Source organism: Falco biarmicus, chromosome 5 (genome assembly GCF_023638135.1).
Source record: "Falco biarmicus isolate bFalBia1 chromosome 5, bFalBia1.pri, whole genome shotgun sequence".
NCBI lineage: Eukaryota > Metazoa > Chordata > Aves > Falconiformes > Falconidae > Falco > Falco biarmicus.
In genome coordinates, this window is record NC_079292.1 from 34,638,118 (window position 1) to 34,659,908 (window position 21,791).

At 41.1% G+C, this 21,791-nt stretch overlaps 1 protein-coding gene across 3 annotated transcripts; it reads right to left on the bottom strand.

Moving 5' to 3' along the window:
- Nucleotides 1-1,996: 1,996 nt before the first annotated feature.
- TMEM19 (transmembrane protein 19) lies at nt 1,997-15,091 on the bottom strand. Of its 3 annotated transcripts, none has more exons than XM_056338971.1 (7): nt 14,977-15,091; nt 14,503-14,653; nt 9,809-9,922; nt 8,096-8,233; nt 7,531-7,785; nt 6,212-6,421; nt 1,997-3,786 (listed from the first exon to the last, which is right to left on the bottom strand). In XM_056338971.1, the coding sequence occupies exons 1-7, from the start codon at nt 15,031-15,033 to the stop codon at nt 3,623-3,625; spliced, it is 1,089 nt and encodes a 362-aa protein (XP_056194946.1). In that variant the 5' UTR covers nt 15,034-15,091; the 3' UTR covers nt 1,997-3,622. The 3 variants fall into 3 exon arrangements, with proteins under 3 accessions (XP_056194946.1, XP_056194947.1, XP_056194945.1); XM_056338972.1 differs by lacking the exon at nt 14,977-15,091 and adding an exon at nt 14,838-14,854; XM_056338970.1 differs by lacking the exon at nt 14,977-15,091 and having other exon boundaries at nt 14,503-14,963.
- Between the last annotated feature and the right edge of the window lie 6,700 nt (nt 15,092-21,791).

Sequence of the window (21,791 nt, forward strand, 5' to 3'; positions counted from 1 at the left end):
TGCAATGGCAAGATACTAAAATTGATCCATTTTCTCCCAGAGGATTACAGTTGTGGAAAAGCTACTGAATAAATGCTTTCCTGGTGGAATTTCTTTACTTGGACTCAAGTTTTACAGACTCAGGAGTATCCAAGTACAAGCTGCCATTTGCCCGGCGGGTTTATTTCCATGTTCCCGTATTTCACATTTGGGACTTGTATTAATATTTACTGAAGGTTGCTGCAGGCTTGGGAGAACTGCAGGGATCTGTATAGTCAGAGTGAATTCACATACCTGCTCCGATTGACGCATTACAAGCAGCCCATAATTGTGAGAGCTGTACCCCACCCCCTAACAGCAGCAGTATTTAAATTGAAAGTTATTATCCAGTTATGGCAATAGCCAGGAGCAGAGATTGTACCTACAAAGCTTTAAGTGAATAAACTTTCTGTAAAACAGGTTAACTCCTGCTCAGAGAAGAGGGACTTACTGCAATTTAAAATGCTGGATAATGAAATGTTAAAAAATGCTGAGTGGGGACTAGAGCACTGTTGGGAGAAACACAGGGGAAATAAATCCTACTTACACATCTGAGATGTCTGAAACTGATTTTAATGTACCAATCTATTGCCACATTTATCCAGTGCCCAAATCAGGTTCTGTAAAATTCCAACAGTATTTCAAGATTTTTCAGCCCTTTATTATCAGGAAAAAGTAATCTTCTGAATGTCAGGTAGTCCTTAATACCCAAGAGAGCATAAAAAACCAAAGGGGATATATCACCTACTTTATTCTGTTGTCCCAGGGAACTGTGGTTTACATCTCCCATGATAGACCCCTCAGCAGCAGCGTGCACAGACCCAAGACAACCTATAGCTCTAACAACAGAATAGAAATATAAAAAATAGCTGAATATTGGAGACACTGATACCCGTGTACTTCACCACTCAGGATCAAGACACCAAGCCTAAGTGAAACCTTTCTAAAGACTTCCCATATGCAATGACGTCATCATCATACTCTTACTTGAACTTCTAATGCACCTAGAAATCAGACCAAGAATGAGGACCAATGCTTCACAATTGTAACCTCTTCAATTATGAAAAATACTGAGTGTATCCTCTTGGTGCTGTGGGAATACTGCTGCTGCTTCAATATGAAAGAAAAATCGCTGAGTTATATAATAAGGGTACCGGTGGCTCTGAAGCAAAATAAATATTCGAGTGTTTAAAGAATGGAAGTAAACTTGCTTACTGCAGTGACTTAATTCGCACCTTCAAATCTATCAGATTTCCTTCGTTTTCTCTTACCTCCTCGACTTTTTTTATCTTTCCTTTTTACTTCCTGCATTTTCTGTCTCTCCAAGTAGTGCCGGTCCAAGCAGACGGGTAGTATTGCTGTCTGCTCCTTCCTGAGGAGGAACTGCTTAGTGACACACACCACTTACAGGCAGTTTGTTATATTCTGTAACTTCTTCCCTGTTATCCTCTGCTTCCCCTGCTCCGCCCCAGCTACCAGTTGTACAGCTACTAGTTAAATGTAACAATATTTGTATAAGCTATACTTCGCTCAATATAATACACCCAGACTTAACACTGTCCTTTTTTAAGAGTTCAAGAGTGCTCAGACCTTTCTAAATACTGGAGATTTGTGAGTGGGAATTTCAAAACCAACTCAGTGTCATCACTAAGACATGACAAATAAGAAGTTCTGAATAATTGCCTCTGAAGGTCCTACCTGCAAGAGCTCATTCAGATCACATTCATTCATATGATAGCAGATCAAAGCATTTCATGCTGCTATGAGTTTAAAATGGTAGATGTCCTCTCACTATGGCAAGCTGTTCTTTCAAATGAGACCCATATTCAACAGGAAAAAGCTGACCCTGTCCACTTCAGTGTTTAAGGTATATTGTTTTCTGAAACAAAGTATAATACAAAAATAAGGCGTTTAAACTATTTTACAAAAACTGTGTCTTTCTTAATTGTAGAAATCACAACAGTATTAATAAAATATGTAAAGACAACTAATACAGGGTTTATTTAGAAGCAGCATAAATCCAAACAATGCGTATAAATCTCACGTGTTTATTGTTACAGTTCAAGTACATATATTCCTTTCGTAATATCTTGTGCCTTTCCACAGGAACAGACATACAGCTGCTACACAAACAGTTCTTTTCAGAAAGCTTTTACTAGTTTGAAATCTCATCTTTATAATTGGATAATACACTGAACTGTTGCCAGTGATAAATTCCAGATTATATAGGCTACATTTCAAGAGTAAACTCAACACAGAAGGTGTTAAAATTTTTGACCATTGCCATAAAAGGTGACAAAACACACAATTCAAGTGAATTAAGACAGCCACATACACCAGACATTCATAAAAAAATCAGATGTTTAATATAAAATACTCACCTATCTTTAAAGATGAAAAGCTTGTTAAAAGTTAACAGTATGGGCTCTAGCTTCTGAATGTCGACAGTGACAGGTTATTGTGAAGGTACCTCTAAAGTTTAAGTACAATCTGTGCTGGCTATATTACTTACACCTCTTTCATAAATTAATAATGGAAGATGGAATCACCTAACGTAGGAGCCTGAGCACCAAAAATTAAATAAACCACTTCAAAATGGGAATAAGTAAGACTTTCCCCATTCACTGTGAGGATAACCTCTGTAGCTTGTTTGGCTGAGGCCATCATCTGTGAATAGCAACCCCAAACAAAATGGGAAACACTTCCACTGCTGAGAAGGAACCAAAGACTACAGCTTGGTCAGAACGCTAAGCGTTACGGAACAATTGTGTGCTTATGGAAAAAATGTTCTATTTCTAAAGAGATGAATGTGAATTCATAACTGTAAACTTTAACTTTAGATAATTTAATGAGTACCACAGTACTGACAATCTTCGTAAGTATCATTAGTATTGAAATAAAGATGTTAAGAAAGCACAGAGAAATTTATTATTCTTACTGGAAGAAGTAGCGAGTTTTAATCTTTTGCTTCAAACATTATGCAGTGGCACCACTTTTACGAACCCTGTTCTCAAGGAAGTGGAGATAGTATCAGGATACAGAATAGGCAATAAGGCTTACTTCTCTGTTTGCCCCCCCTCACAAAAAAACCCAACCAACCAAACAAAAAAAATCCCATAAACCCTTACGTACTGTAGATTATGGGAAATAACCAGAATTCACCCATTTCACCAGTGCTACCATTGCCTACACAAAGTTGCAGTGTACTTTGTGTCTAGCCTGGATAATAGCCACACTGCTCCATCACGCCGACTGATGTAGATCAGACTTCTATTTCCGGGTTCTTGCCCTTCCAGCTGCAGGGGACTGGAGAGAACATAGATGCCAGTGCTTCAGCTCCATGAGGATAAATGAAGTGCTTCACCTCACTTGGCAATGATCTACATCCATCTGAAGAGCGGCAAGAGCATATTGACAAAATGCCTTCCTTGCACTGAGACATGCCAAGTGCCACATGAAGCTTACAGCCTTAGTAAGTTGAGATAGAAAGTTCTTTCACTTTCTGAAAATTTCAGATCTCTCTCTTCAAAAGAGTTCGAAGAGAACTCTTCTGTCTTTGAGTAAGACTGAACATAAACGAATCACATGCAGAAAACAAACTATTTCAGCCCCTGGGCCAGAAACACCATGCCATGCCTGGAAGCACCAAAGCAATGATTATAGAAGAAAAAAGATTTACTGCATTGTTGTCTAATATAGGTTTGCCAGATATGTGTTTAGAGTCTTTTGTTGGGTGGTTGACAACCATGCCAATATTCTGGTCGAAACCTGGGAAAAGAGAAAAAATTAATTTTACAAAGCCAAACAAACCGTAACCAAGCGCATGCAACTTCCTAAATTTAGTTTACCATTATGGTGTGAAACCTCTGTAAGAAGAGAGGCCAACAGACTAAACTAAGTTACAGTTAGTTTAACCTGGTAGCTTCAAAGAATGCGCTATCAATGGAATATTTTATGTTAGAAGTTACTTCTCTTGAAAAGTTACACTTTTGTCAGGTCTACTTCTCTCTTTATGCAGGAATGAAAGAACCTAAATCAGAAGATGAGAAAGTGGTTCCAAGAGCCACTCCAAGGCAAAGAATGCTGTTTTGAACAGAACCGAAACAACTGATTAGCAACACATATTTCCTGTCAAGATTTGTTTTCAAAGGAAAATTATGGAAATAAAATTTTTACTTGATCTGACAGAAAACAAGTTCCTTACAGAGGCTGAATTTATCATACCTATTCACACAGCAGTTTTATACTACCAGCAGCTGGATTTTTGTCCTAGTACTTAAGCCATTTCTTGCTCTACCTGTTTTATCAGTACTCTAGTATTGTGTTTCATTAGCTGGTATTGTACACACACAGTTATCCTATGTTTTGTCCAGCTGCATTATTTTATATGCTGATAAAAGCATAAAATTCTAGCACATTTGATTTTAATGCCAACTCACACTGTAGCAAAGTATAACTGGGTACATATATGTGCACACATTTAAGGTTGACATGAAGAAACATTCCAGAACAAATCAGTATATTTTATATTAATGCTATTTTTCTCTGTAGATTTGAATATCTGCTAATACCTAGAACATGGAAATTTCCTTTTGACCTGCTGATTTATTATAAGAAAGTCTGCAGCACTTCAGGCAAAACTTTAAAAAACCCCACACCACAAACTTGTTTGACAGGTATAGTGCTGGTATTACTGTTACCTTTGAATCATTCATTTAAACATAGCTCTGGATAATGCAAAAGAACTACAGGAAAAAAAAAAAATAAATCAAACTTCAAAGCCTGACAGTTTAACTTCTTAACACTGGCTATGTTTTAGGAAGTTTTAAGATTTCTTGAAAGAAAAACTGGGAATAATTTTTTATAAATATATACTCAAATGCACATAAATCATAGATTCAAAGCATAAACAAGTAGGAAAGGTAACAGTAAGTCCTTCCATTAGCTTTGTTATTTATGGAATAGGTACAGCTTCAGACTAATAACATGGGAAAATTTGAATCTAATTCTGTGCAACTACTCAGACAAAGTTTTACATAGTAAATGTGTGGGCAGGGAAAGATGTTCTATTAAAAACAGTGGGTATCACAGACTATTACGTAAACTAAGTCTAGGAAGCCTACCAACAGGAAAAACACTGACAGAAGGGATTAGCAGTGGTAGCATAAAGTTTTCAAAAAAAGACAATTCTTTATTACTACTGCCACGTTTATTTATTGTTTTTCAAGATACTGTAGAGAGATTGGAGTATTTCTTATGTGACCATCTTAAATAGGGATTGGAGAAGTGGGCTAAAGTAAGGAGGGACACAAAACCTAACAGGGTGCACCACACGAGCAGCACTATTTCATCTGTATCAGCATATATATGCCATAGCCCATATTTGTATGTAGTATACATACTACAGCAGTGCTTATGAATTTGTAAAAGAAACCGTGGGACTTGCATACTGTCCCTGCTGCAACTAGCAAAGTAAGTTGCTCAGCATGGAAAAATATCTGAACTAAAGAAGAAACAGATGCTGATCAACGCAGGCACACATTAGCTAGCTTTACCACATTCTCTTAATGCATCTGCCTCATTAGGAGCACGAAACATAGTCTGAGTGCTTAAGTGTTTCCTCTTTAGTACAGACACATCTAAAAATTTCTCAAACGGTTAAACGCTCCATTATATTTTGGACTTTTCCTAGAACCACAAGGAACAGAGCAAAAGAACAAAGCCTACCCAAAATACTGTACACATTTTCCTGGAGCTTTTCTTATTTAATTCTTAAAGCTGAGACTATTGCTAAATCTTCAGAGTCAGAAATGGACTTCTGCAGTATCAATTTAATCTAAGTAAATGGATAAAATTAAGCTGACGTTTTCTCTTGTAAAATGTTACCTTAATTAGATATATGGAAAAGGAGAGGGCAGCAATTGCGTCTTCCAAGGTAACATGTTGGAAGATCTCCAGTCTCTTTCAGTCATCAATTAGACAGTAACACAAGATAAACAAACCAAAACATGGAAAAGGACCAACTGCCCCTGCTCTTGTTTTCATTATCATGTCCATCACTTTGGCTCCCTTTGTCCTTTGTGTTGCTATTTCTGTATTTTTTCCATTTAGAAATCATGTCCTCAGCCTTTCTTGAAATTCAAGTCCATTTTTAGGTTACATTAGGAGAAGGGGGCGAAGAGAAAAATCTTACCGCTGTATTGCATTGTAGCTCCCAAATATGAATCAACAAGTGATCCCAGTAAGCCAGCTGCTGCACCAAACACAATAATGGGCCATTGCGGAGCAGATATTTCCAGATCAGTCACAAAAACGAGTTGTGTTATAAAGTAGGCTATACCTACTGCCATGCCCCCAATCAAACTTGAGATCAGGCCCACTAAAGTAATTGCTCCGTTAGTACCTAAATCAAACAAAACCAAGCTGATTGACAAACTTTTTCATAAAGACTTGTATTTGTTCAAATGGTTTATAGGAAATCAAACCTGTGTTCATAGTGATCTTTCCCCCTTATATCCACAAGGCTCTGCTACCACAGCTTTTATTTACAATTCCCATTACGCTGCTGAAAAGCTTAACCTGTACTGTTACAGCCTATTACTACTACTTTTTCTGTCTCTAAGGCCAGTTATCTAGAAATATTCACTAGCATTAAATGTAATAAAACCAGATAGCACATCTCTCAATATCACCTGGTATTTGTCTGCTGTAAGGTATGGGAGGCAGGATAAGAAAAAGAGAGTTGCTCCAAAAAATACAGAGCTTGAGATGTGCACGTTATTAAAGCAATGCCTCTTTCAGAAGAAGTACATACCAAGACACATTTCACCAACACTTCTAAAAGAAATAACAATATCCACAGACAGGAAGATGTTTGACAGCTCACTGAATAAAAATCTGAAGAATGCTTATAAAGACACAAGAAAAAGATGCCCATGCATTTACATTCCATCCCACAAGATCTAAAATTCACATCAACATGCCAGCAAGACTCAAAAAAGACACACTGCTTTAAGGTAGCAATGTCATCCACTGTGGAGACAAAGTTTGACAGACAGAAGGTTCACCTTACCCACCCTTGGTAAGATATAAAAGGAAACGAGCAATTCGGTTTAGAAGTGACTTTTCTGTAGTGTCTGTATTGAACGTATGTATTCTTCTACTGATTAGAATTTTAATGTCTGAAAAATTCAGCTGGTAACTTATATTCTTTGTATTATTGGAAATACAAACACTTTTAATAGTGACAGAAATGAGAAGTGACCGCCTTCACTAAGAATGATTTTAGCTCCCTGGATGGTGCATCTCACCAACAAGATGCAACAGAAACACAGCTGAGTATATTCCATTTCAGAGAATGCATTCCTGCTAATCCCAGATTTTTCTCATTTTCTAATCCCAGATTTCTGATACTTGTTTTTCTGGGTCTTTCTTTTAACTTTTCAGGTTGGATGCATAATTCAAAACAGATGAGCAAAATATTAAGAACACACAGAACAGATAACACCTTACCTACTGGCACCTTTTCCCAGGTTGTTATCAGTCTTGGCTTGCTTTTACTCAACACACAACCAATCTCTGAAGCCCATGTATCACCAGCAGAGCATGCCAAGGCTCCCAAAAGGGATAAGCACATCCATGATGCTGTGTATTGCTTTGAAAAGTCAATAGGAATTTCACCTGGTCCATTTTCTATCATATATAAGACGGCCAGCTCAGTAGGAACACCACCGTTACAGAATACTTGCACCCAATTCCTCTGTCCACCTAAAGTGACAGAAACTAAATTTTAGCATTTTTAGGCAAAATAGACAGGCAACAGCATGAGACAAAAGCAAAATACACATATACAAAGACACACTTTCAAAACAGAAACTAGATAGCAACTTATTAAATAGAACACAAGCAAAAGCAAAGTCACTTGCTAATGTTCATAGGGATGCAGGTGAAGGGGAGACATGACAACAGTGTTCCCTACTCCTGACATAACATCTCATCTGACCCTTTGAAAGCAACAGGACTACGCAGTATTTATTTTCCACAAGGGATCTGAAAGAATGAAAATGTTATAGCTTACCTTCTTTGTATTCTGAATCTATTTGCTTCTTCACATCTTTTTTCCATTTAGTAAGTTTTGAAGAAGTAACAAAAAATACAAGCAAAGAAGTGAAGAAACTGTAATTTGCAACTGTAAGGATAAATCCAACCACCAATCCTATGGAAAAAAAAGATATAAAGTTCTTTCATGTCATAATGCCTGCTTTGCACAGCAATTAAGTATCTTAAATCTCTTGAATATGAAAAGTATCTTCATGATAAACCTAAGGCAATCATGCAACAAGAGAATACTGAAATGCCTAATACCTGTATGACAATTCCAAACATCTTGACTGAAAAAAGAAAGGCATCTTTATCATTTTCTCTTAGATTTTATTGCTAAATTGATGATTTTACTGCTATTGCTGAAGTGTGAGATTTTTAAGACCTTCTCTTGCCACAAATCAGTAATACTGTGCAAAATTAAAGATCTATTTTAAAAAAACGCAACAAAGGATATATAATAGAAATTTAAATACTCTGCCTGAAGAATATAATTATTTGTTTAAGAAGCATACATACAGCTGTGTCTGTGTCTCTACCAATAAGTTTATCTTCAGTTTAGGAATCAAATCCCTCCCACGAGGTCCCTAGGACAACCTGGATAACTCCATACATCTTAATAGATACTACTTCTCCCTTCTTAATTTTCTGTTTCTGTTTTTTTATGCCATCTTCTTCTTTCTGTAATTTTCTTCAGTATTTGAGCTTCTGGATGTACTTTTTTTTTTGTCTCCTTCACAGCAGAGGTCTAATTCTCACTGCCCACATGAGATTACAATTCTTCACAACTGAAAGAAAATTGGCTGCACTTAAAGCAAATGCCAATATAAACTGGCTAGCAGAACTCGCATATTATGAAGTGAAAACATGGCAGAAGAGAAAAGATATTTTTTTTTTTAATTTAGAAAATGCTCCCCTTAACTCACACACAGAACAAGACTTGCAAAACGGGTGACACGGGAGGAAAGGATTTGAGGTCCTGTTTCTTTCCATTGACCATCAGCTCAGACAAGGCCACAAGACAAGGGTGAATCACCTCACCCAGAAATCCTGCATCAGATTTCAACAAACATATTGTACACTACATTGGGGCTTTTCTCACATGGTCAAGAAAAACTTTGTTGAAATGGTTACTTGTTTGAAGTGAAGTGCAGATTTAATTTTATTTTTATTTTTGGGAAGCCATAAAAATGCCTAGAACTGCTCATATTACAGAAAGGAGAACCATGTTATCTTTCCGGGTTTCTAGTTTATCTTTACAGGTTACCCGGCAGGCAGGCAGGCTGCTGACATGGCTCAGTTTTATGTTACCTCTTTACCGCTGTCTCTGCCATTTCTTTACCTCTATGTGAATCCATCTATATGTTAAATCAAAATATGCAATCTAACTGCATACTATACTGAAGTTTAAAATAATCTTTATGTAGAACAAGAATCTTTATATAGAAAAAGAATCTTTATATAAACCTTAATTATAGTATTAATCAAATTATTACAAACAGCAGCAAAATTGGACATGACTATTTAAACAGGCATGAGAAAAAAAACAGTATGAATTCAAGATACGTATGCTTACATTTATACTTTTATTAGAACTAGGTAATAAAGTCTTAAAAGAATATTACATACAATGAAAAAGACCTTTATTTAGTTTACTGAACTTTTAACTTAGTAGTCTCAGAAAACATACCTCCCAATACACCACTATGATCAAGACTCTTCTTCTTATAACCCTGCGTAGCAATCACTAGTGGAACCGAGAATGAAAAAAGCCAGCGCCACGGAGAAATGGGTCGTAAAGTACCTGATAAATACATGAATATATTTAAGATTTGACCTTAACAGAGATTAAAACTTTTTACCCTTCAGAAGAAAAACATTCATAGGAACAGAAGACCAAAATATCTGCAGTTACCTACTCAATTTTTCTTTTCAGCTTTCACAGAAAAAAGCAAATACATCTCATGAAATAAAATTACAAAAAAAAATCATCTGTGATAAGAAATAAAAGTGGTGATATTTTCCATTCTAAAAGGGATTTATAAAACCCCCAAATTAACATTCAAAATGTTAAGACCATCTGAAACTTGATTTGGATACAGCAGGTAAGCTCAAATTTTAGAAAAAAACAAGCCACTCATACAGCCACAGTAAGGTACACAGATTTCAGCTTCAAATGTGAATAAACACCAAACTAAAATTCCAGTTAACAAAACATTTGCATTCTTCTCATCTAAAGAGACTGCAAAGCAACTTTAAGTAAATAAACTCGTGCAAGAGTTTGCCTTATAGATTGTTACGACTAATTATCTGGTAAGTATAGGAACAAATCTGAATTTTTTACTATTATGATTCTTTTTTTGATGAAGTTCAGAAAAGATGGCAACAACAAAGGGAATGAACAACACTGTCCATGATCACTAATGTTTTTTAGCTTTGTAATAGAAGAAAAAATACTACAATATATTGGAAGCTTTACCTTGTTTTTCAAGCCATCTCAAAATGCCTGTGTTTTTAGGAAAAGTAACTCTTGTTCATCAAAAGCTTTAGCTTGATTGCTAGCTCTTGGCTATGAAAAGGAAGCAACTTTTTTCATCCCCTTTTTCATCATCTACGTATTCCAAATTATTCCTAGGATGTGCCTAATATTGTCACTGTTGTCTACACCATCAATTTTTACACTATGTTAATAGAAGGGCTGATGCTACCTGGCTAACAGAAGACTTCAGAAGTTGTTTCATTTCTATGTGGAGAGAAGACATTAGCATGCATATAAACTGGGTAATAGCTGTGTTTCTATAGCTTTAATATTACTACCATATCCTCTTTATCCTGGTTTGGAAAACTTATATATTCTGTAATATATGTAAATGCATGGTTGAGCTACAGTGATACTTGATGCCTTCTAATAAAACTAGCAGAAAGTCCTGCAGTTCATATTTATTTATTTATTTTATGCACTGATTCTATCCTTCTGCTTGTCTGTGAACAAATCAGTTTAATCACAGCATTAGTGATAATTTACACTGATTCAAGAAAGGAAGTTGCTTGTTTTCATATGAAAGGAATTGTACATAAGCAAAGCTCCTGTATTTGGAAAGTATACTGCTTTTTGGGAGCTGAAGAGAAAGAAATTATTTCAGGTCTAGTACTAACATCTACACAGAAATGGCTCACCTGTTAATTCTCCTTGTTATACAGAAAATAAAGCCAATTTAGAATGTTTTGAAGTATTTAACTGGAAATTAGTCAAACCCCAAACTTTTTACAAGGACTGCTTTCAATGATATTCTTCACTAATAACTTTTAAATTTGAATGCTTAAACCACCGAGACAGCTGAAGAACTCCCAAGCAAAAAGATCCTGGTTTTCAAAACTACAAACCGTTTACTTTTACAAACAAAACTAACTAAATAAAAAAATTAATCAAGTTAGTTTCTCATCAAAATATCTACAGTGCCTTCTAAAAAAACTTTCTCCTGAATTTCCAGTTTGTTCCTTTTGCTCATACATTCAAGTTACTATGATCTGAATTAAAACAAGTTTGCAGAACAGGAAAACAATATCCCACTCAGCTGTCATAATTCCACACCATTTGATAAAGCACTAGTGACCATAGCAACTTATATTCTAAGGAGACAATTCATCATCGATGCCCTAAACATATTTGTTTCCTTCTAAAATTCCAGAACACTCACTAAAATAGTTAAACAAGTTATTATTGTCCAGTTAAAAGATGTTACTTCAATCATTACACTGACTCAGTAAATTACTGCCTTAGCCGTAAGAGTCTTACAACCTTTATATTCTAACACCTCATGTTGACTTTAAATTGGAAGATGTAATTTTCATTGCAAAAGACACCAAAAGTATGTTACAGAATACTGAAATTTAAAAGTCTGAGAAGAAATCCTTAATACTACAGTTTCAAAGTCTGACATCCAGAGGCAAGATAGCTATTGATTATATCCTGAACTATACCACTTACTCTGACAGAATTTCACTACCAGAAAAATTACAGGAAAGCCAGTCTACTAGGTGAAAATGGTGTGACTGCTTTCTAAAACATCAGCCCTTTCCGTTCTTTTGAACTTGGTGTAAGGCTCTCAAAAATATCCTTTAAGCTGGTAACTGTCTCATCAAGATTTCAAGCAACAGTTTCGGTTTAAAATACCCACACACTTAAAAAGTGAAGCTAATAGTGAATGTAGGTTTTAAGCTGAAAAAATACAAAATCATGACAAGTTATTTATCATATCTACTAAACAAATGTAAGACATCACAAGTCTAGCATTAAAGTAGGTCTCAATCTCATAGAAGAAAGATTTCACACAACCCCAGAAGCTTCTCTTGATGGAAAGCTAAACATGATGGTTTTCAACAAGTTGTGGTGTTGTGTCAGCAGTACCTAGCACTTGGCAGATAGGCGGGCTCCCTGGTGTAAGAGAACAGTAAAACACTTGCCATTGCAAGTACAATGATTCCCAAGACGAAAACTTCTCTTCTGTGTACTGAAAAGCCCCAATGCCACAGGGAGGCAAGCAAGGGAGTCTTGCAGTCAAGGGCTGACTCAAAAATTCAAAAGGCAAGTACACTGGCTGCATATGAGAACTCCAGCGCTGTAGTCTGGTATTGCTTATCACCAACTAAGAAGGCTTTTGGTATTAACTTGAGTGTGAGCAGTACCAGAACACAATAGGGTTCTTTTTGGTTGAGTTAACAAACAGAATTCTGCATATTTATTTTTTTTTTTTTTTGGGGGGGGGGGGGGGGGGGGGCGGGATCACAAAGTATTGGTACTAAATTACTACTACATGTAAACAGTTAAAACTAAGTACACATTCATTGGTCTATTATGGATTCTTCAACATTCCCATTTTATCAACATTTTGGTCCCTGTTTGATGCTTAAGCAATTACTATGAACTACACACTGTAAAGTAATAAAATTATGCTTGTAGTATTTTTATATTTATTGTTGTTAAGGACCGTTTTATGGGCTAAACTTATTTAAGCTCTCTCTCCCACTTCATTAAGCTCAATCCTACTATACACTTCATTCACCTCAAGCCAAGGTCTTTCCACATTCTCAGGCAAACGGACAACAGAAGTTTTATGTCCTTCTTGTTCCACAATAATTCTCTACAAAAAGGAGGATTTGTCTGCAGTCTCCTCCTTTGTATCAGTTCTTATCCTGATTCACCTGATACCAAGGGCTCTCTACTCCACACTGTCAATGCTCAATCACATTAGATAGCAAGGGCTAGAATATCCTAAATAGCAGAAAACCTCAAAACTATACCTATAGAGAGCAGACACGCACAAATAAATTTGTGTGTTTAAATCCAACTTGGCTAGCTCTAAATGACACAAAACCTGGTTGTGAAGCCTGCTTCTGCATACCTGCTATGTGTCTGACACCCCTCTATGAGCCAAAGTAGAAGTGTACAGGTAATACAGATTTATTGCTGTACCAGGACTAATATCCCATCCTAAAACCTGAAGCACTGAAAAACACCACGTGGAGACATTCAACTGCTGCTGCAGAAGGCAGCTTATACTGGTGGGCTATTTGTTCTACTTCTTCTGGATCCAGGGTGACACTAGGCAGTTGAGGGTGTTCATACTGCATCCTCAGACACTCGCAGCAACATTGCACTGACAACAGAGCTCTTTCTGCATGAAATTGGCTAAGGTCTTAAAGACAGGTCTTCATCTGTCCTGCAAAAGCAGTTAAACTCTTCTAGGCTTGAGTACTGCTGCTTTTGCACACTGCTGTAAAAATGGTCCCAGAACCAAAAAGATAGACCCCAGAAACTACTAGTGCCCCTGCAAATACACACAACTGAGCCACGGCTTACTCGAGTTGCCTGAGCAGAACACTGAGCTGATCACACACTCCCATTCCAGAGACTCCGTGCAGACATCCCTCTCTTCTTGCACCATTTCCCATGTTTCTCTGTTCCTTGACCAAAGAATTCTTCTTGCATGCCCTATTCAAAGGTTGCATGTATGTTCCTAAAACTGTCTTGAAGGCTGGTGTGCTCCTCCCCCTGCTGTCACTACTTCCCCTAATACAGAAAGGCCTCTACCAGCGCACTTTTCACTTTTTCATTTTTATCTTATTTGCATTCTTTCAGGGAGACAAATCCCAAACGATGCCAACGTTCACGGGACCCCTGGGCAGAGCTGCAAAGGGCACAGCAGCCGTTAACACCTAAACCATTATCAGCTACTGTCAGGTCTGAGGCTACCAGCTCTACCGGGGATGGAAGGGGCTGTGCACAACCGCCTCCCCAGTTCCCTGTCCGCAGCCTGCGGGGGCTGGAGGGGCGGGCGGCTCAGCCGGCCCCTGGCCGCGCCAGGCCGGCCCCTGCGGACTCACCGTAGTACGTACTTGCGGTCATGGACACGATCCAGAACACCAGAGAGATACAAATGAGCAAGTTCAGGACGACGATATTTGCCATCATCTTGAGGTACGCTGCGAAGAAATCCTCCTGGTCACAGGACATAGGAAGCCAGAGGGAGAACACCTGGCGGGAAAGCACAGGGCGCAGCGCATCAGCGACACCGCTACCTCCTCCTCCTCCTCGGCCTCCTCTTCGGCCTTGGCCTCGGCCTCCTCCTCCTCCTCCTCCTCGGCCTCCTCCCGCCCGGCCCAAGCCGCGGCCCGGCCCGGCCCGCACCGCCCCCGATGCCGCCTCTCGCGCCCGGCACCTCGGGGCGCTGCTAGGCGACACCGAAGCGTTCATGGGGGCGCGGCTGCGGCCGCCCCCCGCCCGCTCGGGGCTGGGCTGCCCGGTGCTTGGCGGCTGGAGGCCCCCGCCCTGCCTCCCGCCCCTCGCGCCGCACCGACCTGCTCCCCCGGCCCGCCCGCGCCGCCACCATCCCGCCCCGCCGCCGCTCCGCGCATGCGCCACCCGCCTCTCCGGCGGCGGGGAGGGAGGAGGGGCCCTGCGCTCCGGCGCGGTTCCGTCCTGCCCTGCCCTGCCCTGCCCTGCCCGCCCCGCCCTGCTTTGTCCACCCCACCCCACCCCACCCCACCCCACCCCACCGTAGGGACGCTCCTGCCCCGTGCGGCCAGGTGCCCGCGCTGCTTGCCCTCAGTGCAGACACTTCCCCTCTCTGATGGCGGGGGCGGGGCCGCGTCCCTCCGCCCGACGCTGCCGCCTTACTGCCAGCGGCCGTCGCCACAGGCGGCCCCGTCCCCTGCGCCTCCGCAGCCAGGCGGCTGCTTCGTTGCCGTGGGCGGCTTCTGCAGCTGAAGGGCGCCAGCCGGCCTGCCCAGCCCAGCAGGCGGGCCGGGGCGCGCCGCGCCGCGGGGCAGCCCGGTCTCCCGGCTGGCCGCCCGCAGACGCGCGGGGCTGCGGCCCGTCCACCGGCCGCGGGACGGGGCTGGGGCTGCGCCCCGCCACCCAGAGGCCTTCCCAGCCGCGGGTGGGCTCCCGGGTAGCGGTCCTCAGCGGGACCGGGCTCTGCCTTTGGCAAAACGCCGAGCTGTGAGCGTGCTCGGCCGTCCCTGCGGCAGCTGCCCCGGGCCGGTGGCTCAGGCCCCACGCGGCGTTTGGGGCCTTGCAGTGGTGGGCTCGGGTGACAGCATACATGGCAAAGCAGCAGCACTGGTTAAATATAAATCCAGCTTGCGAAATAATGTTTGTGAAATAACAACAGTAGTGTCACCACTGTGAAAAGGACAAAACCAGCTGATAATTAGTGATACCAGTGAATTATCTGGATGAGGTTTGAAACTGGTTGGAACACTGCAAAGTTCATTAACACTAGAAAAGACACTCGAAAAGTTTCCTAATGTTAACTTGGGATGAAAACAAGCCCAACCTGCCTGATCGCATGCCAGAATACTTGCAAAACAAGGGCTGTGGATAAAGCAGCAGGCAGGGGTCATCAGGGCCCCAGGCCGCTTCCACCTGTCCCAGGTTTTGCTGACAAAGCACAAAATGACATGAAACTCCACAACTTTTCAAAAGCTCTCCCTTCATTTTGAGGCAGCTGCTTATGAAATAAAAAAGAAATAATTTTAAAGTAGCATTTATGTGTTTGACATTTGACATTGGAACATAGGCCAAAACCCTTCAAGCTGACAAACACTGATGAGTCACCTCATAAACATCAACAACCTCAGGCGCTTCTTTTCATGGGCTTGAAGCAGCGGCAGAGCAGAATATTTATGTAACTTTTCAGTGAGAGGCATAGTAATAGAAAAAATTAAATTAAAAGATCTTTTACATACAACAGGAGTAGTTAAGCTCAAAAATCGAAGTGAATAGTCTTGGTGTAAAAGTTGGTAATTTCCCTACTGAATTTAAGACTAATTCTGGCTCATTGGCACTTGTTCATCTTTGAATCAAGTTTTATTATTTTTCATTCAGCATCTGGAGGAAGTTTGTAACAGGATGTGAACACTGTCCAGGTTCTAGATTCTTTTGCAACAGAAACTTAGCTATATTTTTCTTTGGGAATATTGAGAAATAATCAATTATCACTCAGAGCTGCTTCTTCAGATAATGTCTAAACTAGGGACCATATTCTGCAAAGATTTACAGATACTTCGTTTTAGCTGAAGACAGCAGGCCTATTCCAGAGGTTAAAGTTAACACCTGGATGTTTACGATGTATTAGTGCCAGGCAAGTAGAGCCAAAATTTGGACCAGGTGCCTTAGAAAAGGATATACAGTCTTTATCTTATTTTCTGCTATATTTATTGATAATAAAAACTGAGAAGACCCAAATTTTCTCTGAACTAGAGATCCCCAAAACACTAACACTAATGTAGTAGGACTGACTTTTGTATATCTGGTCTTCCTTCTCACTTCCCAAATTTGTGTTAAACCTCCATCTGAGATCTGGATTTGAAATCTAAAAATCAGGAGCTCTGTAGTTGGGTTGCTTTGTAAGAACAGGAAACCTTTTGAAGGATTACACTGATACGACATTGCTTATGTGCTCTGCCAAAATCTAAGTAACCCAGTTTTTCAACCAGCACAAGCTCAGCTCAGACTGGTGGCTTAACAGGTAGCTGCTTGTTTAGGTGTAACCAACTCCCATAAATTCATTCAAACAAATACACCCTTAGCTGTAATAAATTGCTTTATTTAATTTATTGCTTTTTGTTTTCTAAACTGTAACAGACTGATACTGGAACTCCCGTGGGAGTCATATAGCCCTGGCTAATACCTGTGGGACTGTACAACCGTGGGACCATGATTAACACACAAGCTGGTGTGAAGAGGGGGCAGGTCTGCAGAGCTCTACAAGGCCTGACCCTTCAGCTTCCTTCATAGATCCCATACCTGTGTTAAGTAGGACTTGGTGCTGATTTAGAAAGACATGCCAGATTATAGAACTATCTGATCGACAGACCCTTGCATCTTCGCTTAAAGCCCCAGCTTCTGCTGCTGCTAGAATTTATGTGAACAAGAAAAGTAAGAGAGAGTACTACTGTCAACATCTGGCATCTTCTTCCAGTGTTTTCGATTGTATGAAACCAACAAATTTTCCTGCAGTTCCTTGGTACACGTTCAATGTTACAAGTAGATTAGAAAATTAAAAAGAAAGGAACCTGAAGTCAGACTTCTTTCTACATTTAGAAAGGGAAAGAAGTAGCCACATTTTTGGAAGTAATGTCTACAGCAGTTACTGTCATTGCCCCAAATACAATGTTTAAAATCTTCTTTTCTAGATGTTGCCCTTTGTTCTTACTAGGTCCTGCAATAGTAATACAAAAAATCATAGCACTTTTAAAGGTCAAAAGTATTTTTTTTAACTTAAATGTCCACCTAGATGTTTACAGTATTATGAATTTATAATTCATATACTTAAAATGCCATCTTGAATTAGTAAGAAGAGTATCATGCATATTTTATACATGCAATAGATACATTTCAGAAACAATTTTTACTTACAAAAAAACACATTCTTCATTCACACCTAATAATATTGATAAGCTTGATAATTAAAAACTGGCAAGTAACAGTTGCTTGAGACAAATAGACCTGAAAGTTTTTCCCCACACTTTCCTGTACAGCTACATACTTGAAATAAGAAAAATCTGAGAAGTTTAAATAAAATAATGTTAGAATTATAAGCTGCCCAATATTTAGAAGAAGGGTTTCTTCTTAGCTTTTACCTAGATCTGTAGGATGCAAAGTACAACCAGCACAGAGTCTAGAAGTAAAAATAAATATGATTTAATAGGAGACAGGAATATGAGATGATTAAAGGCAGCATGACAAACTGAATATAATAGCATGTTACTGTACATAGCACACTAATCACTCTTTTACATTCATTCTTTTCCTAGGAATACATTGGAATGAAGTAATTTCCCATAATTATAGCATTACATTTGCAAATTATTATGAAGATTTTAGAAGTAGGCTTTATGTTCTGTTTTGCTTTTCTGCCTCATTTTTTTGCATCTCTGTGACAGTACTCTTAATTCCTCTTCACTGCTTATGTAGTGTTTTGACCCTGGCTGAATACCAGATGCCCACCAAAAATGCTCTATCACTCCCCTCTTCAACCAGACAGGGGAGAGAAAAGTAACAAAAGGCTCATGGGTCAGGGTAAGGACAGAGAGATCACTCAGGAATTACCATCACAGGCAAAACAGGGGAAGATTAGTTTATTTCATTACTATGCAAATCAGAAAAAACACCTTCCCCCAACCCCTTCCTTCTTCCTGGGCTTAACTTAATTTCTGATCTCTCCACCTACACCACCCCACCCCCCCCTGCCCCCAGCAGTGCATGGGCACAGGAAATGGGGGTTGTGGTCAGTTCATCACACCTTGTCTCTGCTGATCCTTCCTCCTTACACTCTTCCCCTGCTCCAGTGTGGGGTCCCTCCCACAGAGACAGTTCTCCACGAACTTCTCCAACATAAGCCCTTCCCACAGGCTACAGTTCTTCATGAACTGCTCCAGCCTGGGTCCCCTGCAGGGTCACAAGCCTGGCCAGCTAACCTGCCCCAGCCTGGGCTCCTCTCTCCATGTGGCGGCAGGTCCTGCTCCAGCAAGCACTTCCCGTGGGGTCAAACCCTCCTTTGGGCATATGCCTGCTCCAGTGTGGGGTCCTCCATGGGCTGAGGGGCACAGCCTTCCCCACCGTGGCCTTCACCACAGGCTGCAGGGGAATCTGCTCCAGCACCTGGAGCCCCTCCTGCCTCCTGCCCTGACCTGGGTGTCTGCAGGGCTGTTGCTCTCACATAGCCTCACTCTTCTCTCCCAGTCACACAGATTGTTGGGTTTTTTTCCTTCTTAATACACTATCCCAGAGGCACTACCACCATCACTGATGGTCTTGGCCTTGGCTACCTTGTCCATCTTGGAGCTGGTCGGCATTGGCTCCACTGGACATGGGGGAAGCTTCTGGCATCTTCTCACAAAGCCACCCCTGTAGCCCACCCAACTACCAAAACCTGGCCATGCAAACCCACTACAGCATAAAACACTATTCATATTCGTGAGAGCTCTAGTTTTGTTATGCTATTCTTCTTTCTTAGCGCTATTAAATTAATAGGAAATGCTGATGTGACCATGGAATAATCCAGTACCTAAACAGGGCCTACAAGAAAGCTGGAGAACTGCTGGCTGAATGGCAGAGCTCAGGGGGTTGGGATCAGCGGCACAGAGTCTAGCTGGGGGCCTGTAGCCAGCGGTGTGCCCCTGGGGTCAGTACTGGGTCCAGTCCTGTTCAACTTACTCGTCAGTGACCTGGATGAAGGGATGGAGTGTACCCCCAGCAAGTTTGCTGATGACACAGAACTGGGAGAAGCGGCTGATACACCCGAAGGCTGCGCTGCCATTCAGCGAGACCTGGGCAGGCTGGAGAGCTGGGCGGAGGGGAACCTGATAAAGTTCAACAAAGGCAAGTGTAGGGTCCTGCACCTGGGGAGGGACAGCCCCAGGCACCAGCACAGGCTGGGGGCTGACCTGCTGGGAGGCAGCTCTGCGGAGAAGGCCCTGGGAGCCCTGGTGGACGGCAAGCCGCCCACGAGCCAGCAGTGTGCCCGTGTGGCCACGAAGGCCAGTGGGATCCTGGGGGGCATTAGGGGGAGCGTGGCCGGCAGGTGGAGGGAGGTGATCCTGCCCCTCTGCTCTGCCCTGGTGAGGCCGTGTCTGGAGTGCTGGGTCCAGTTCAAGAGAGACAGGGAACTACTGGAGAGGGTCCAGCAGAAGGCTATGAAGATCATGAGGAGACTGGAGCATCTCCTTTATGAGGAAAGCCTGAGAGAGCTGGGCCTGTGTAGCCTGGAGAAGAGAATACTGAGAGGGGATCTTATCAATGTCTAAAAATATCTTAATGCTGAATGTCAAGAGGATGGGCCATGCTCTTTTCAGTAGTACCTAGTGACAGGACAAGGGACAATGGGCACAAATGGCAACACAAGAAGTTCCATCTGAATATGAGGGAGACTGATGGTGACAGAGCACTGGAACAGGCTGTCCAGAGAGACTGTGGAGTCTCCTTCTCTGGAGATACTCAAGCCCGCCTGGATGTGATCCTGTGCAACCTGCTGTAGCAGAGGATTGGCCTAGATGTTCTCCAGAGGTCCCTTCCAACCCTGACCACTTTGTGATGTGGTGTCTTTTTACAAGGGCATGTAGTGATAGGACAAGTGATAATGGCTTTGAACTGAAAGAGGGTAGATTTAGATTAGATCAAGGAAGAAATTCTTTCCTGTGAGGATGGTGAGACTCTGGAACAGGTTGCCCAGAGAAATTGTGGCTGCCCCATCCCTGGAAGTGTTCAAGGCCAGGTTGGATGGGGCCTAATGGAAGGTGGCCCTGCATGTAGCAGGGTGGTTAGAAATAGATGATCTTTAAGGTCCTTTCCAACCCAAACCATTCTATGGTTCTATAATTCTGTGACTGAGGAAGGATCAGCAGAGTGTCCAGAAAGAGTTGAGAGCTGGCAGCTGAGGCAGATGCTCCTGTGGCATTTAGCTCTCTAGAGTATCAGATGGATCCACAGTGTTAGAGACCTCCACCCTGCTTGAGAACTTCTTATTGGCATTTGTTAGGTACATGCTGCAGGACTTTGCAATGGCATGGTTCACGTGTGGGGTCAGACCCCCTTCAAGCTTTTGAACACATCTGGAGGGAAACTGGGAGGTTAGGCTCCTCCAAGAGGAATCTAGCTCATGTACACCAAAACTGCTTTGAGAAATGAATGCTCGCATATGGTGGATGAGAACAACCGTGGGACTGGCGTCAAAGCTGCGTCGTTGTTCTGTATCACTGTACTAAGTAAAACATAGCCTATGTTGACAGAATAATAGATATGCAAGGGAACAGGATTGGCTGGCTTTTGGCTTTAGGTAACTTCTAAATGATTCAGATTAAGTTACATAATCTAAATTATTAAATTACATACATTTTTAGCCTGTGAAAACACATATCCTTCCGCGTCTGCCTCAACACAAGTGGGTATAACTTGTCATACATAATGATTCAAACCAGCAATTTGACCTGTTTAGGCAGACTGAGCAGAAGTGGTGGAACTATGCGCATGTGTATTTTTTCTACATAGCTCACAGTTAGATTTTAAGATTTTCAGCAACAGAACTACATCAACTTCCCTTTAGGTTATTTATCAGAATTTGACAATTCTAATAAATACAGCTAAAGATTTAAGATTACTAGCTTTTTAC